The sequence below is a fragment of the Dipodomys ordii genome, unplaced genomic scaffold (genome assembly GCF_000151885.1).
Source record: "Dipodomys ordii isolate 6190 unplaced genomic scaffold, Dord_2.0 Scaffold180, whole genome shotgun sequence".
Lineage (NCBI taxonomy): Eukaryota > Metazoa > Chordata > Mammalia > Rodentia > Heteromyidae > Dipodomys > Dipodomys ordii.
Genome location: NW_012267396.1, coordinates 793,582 through 795,104, shown reverse-complemented (window position 1 = coordinate 795,104; position 1,523 = coordinate 793,582). Strand labels below are relative to the sequence as shown.

Genomic DNA, 1,523 nt, shown 5'->3' with positions numbered 1-1,523 from the left:
ACACACACACACACACACACACACACACACACACACACACACACACACACACACACGGCCAAAGACCTGATAGACAATAGGACAGTAATTGTTTGTCCTCTTAATGAATTATCAGTGCTCCACCTCAGATCTTCATCCTCATTGGTCTACAGGAAGCCAAGCTAATCCCAACAGGTCCTCTTCCCTAGACTTCCCAGTGTCCCCAGAGATCCATACCAAGATAGGCACCCAGTAATAATTGAGAGGCGGAGCTGTATCCTGCACAATCCGGATTCGGTGGGTGAAGAAGAAGAAAGCGAGGATCCCTGCAGAGAGGAGGAAAGCAAAGTGGCTGAGAGCTGTCATCATCACATCCTGTCACACAGGGTGACATGCGGACTAGCAGCGGTTCTCAAGTTCAACCAGTTCCCAGATTTGGGAACAAGCTAGATGGTGCACTCACCCACACTACCCACAATCAGAAGCTTGCCCAACAGGAACAGGAAGTCGGTAACTTTGTCCAGGACAGCCACTCTGCAGGGGACAGGGAGGAGCACATGTCCATGTGGGTTCAAGGACTTAGGGAGGAGGGGAGGAGAGGAGGAGAGGAGGACGCCTCCCCTGACCTGATGATGTTTCTCATGAGCAAGAAGAAGGCGTTCCTGGCAGACGTGCAGAAGTTGGTGCCATAGATGGCGATCTGGAGAGGAAGAGGAGGGATCAGGCCCACTGGCAAGGCGATGGAGGGGGGAGGGGAGGGTCTCCCACCATCAGGGGCTGGCTGGTGGGAAGGTTCACGGTCCCAGGTCCACTCACCATGATATAGGCGTTCCTGTTGAGGAATTTGATGAACTTTTCTAGGCACCAGAAGCAGCACTTGAGACAGGTCATGAGAAATTTGGCAAACTTGTTCTCTGCGGCTGGAAGAGAAAGGGGAAGGGATGCAGAGGTGAGGAGACTTTTCCGGACCAAGTCACCCCCCTCTCCCCCCAAACTCCCCAAGGAAAAGGAAACTTGATCCAGAGGCCTTAGCCCCGCCCCCAAGGGACTAATTGAAAGTTTCAGCCCCGCCCCCACAGCACAGCCCAATCAAGATGAACCCTGCTGCCGGGGCCCAATCAACAGCCAATCCTTGTCAAGAGCTTGACACCACCCCTAAAATAAACCAATCTCAAGCCGGGCATTAGTAGCTCACGCCTGTCATCCCAGCTACTCAGGAGGATGAGATCTGAGGATCAAGGCTCAAGGCTGTGGAATGGGGGGTTCTGGGGGGAATCTTAATCCTTCCCACCTACAAGGAACCAATGCCAGGGTTCTTGACCCGCCCCCCTCAGCAGAAGGAATGCATCCCAGTGGCCTGTCAAGGGAATCGGCCAGGTCAGGAACCAATCACAGACGCCCTCGCCCCAATCCTATCCCACACAAGCAGAAGCCAATCACAGTCCCACTTACTTTGGCTCCGCCCACCCTCTCAGTAAGAACCAATCCTAGCCTTTCATTTATCCACGCCTCCCTCCTAGAGAGCCAGTGGCTTACTTTGGTTC

General features: G+C 53.7%; 1 protein-coding gene across 1 annotated transcript in view; it reads right to left on the bottom strand.

Moving 5' to 3' along the window:
* Slc44a2 (solute carrier family 44 (choline transporter), member 2) overlaps positions 1–1,523 on the bottom strand; it is a 14,629-nt gene that overhangs the window by 3,616 nt on the left and 9,490 nt on the right. The window contains exons 14-17 of the mRNA XM_013033943.1: positions 796–973; positions 606–679; positions 443–513; positions 217–305 (exon numbers count right to left, since the gene is read on the bottom strand). Coding sequence (XP_012889397.1) covers positions 217–305; positions 443–513; positions 606–679; positions 796–973 — 412 coding nt within the window. The remainder of the gene's footprint in view (positions 1–216; positions 306–442; positions 514–605; positions 680–795; positions 974–1,523) is intronic.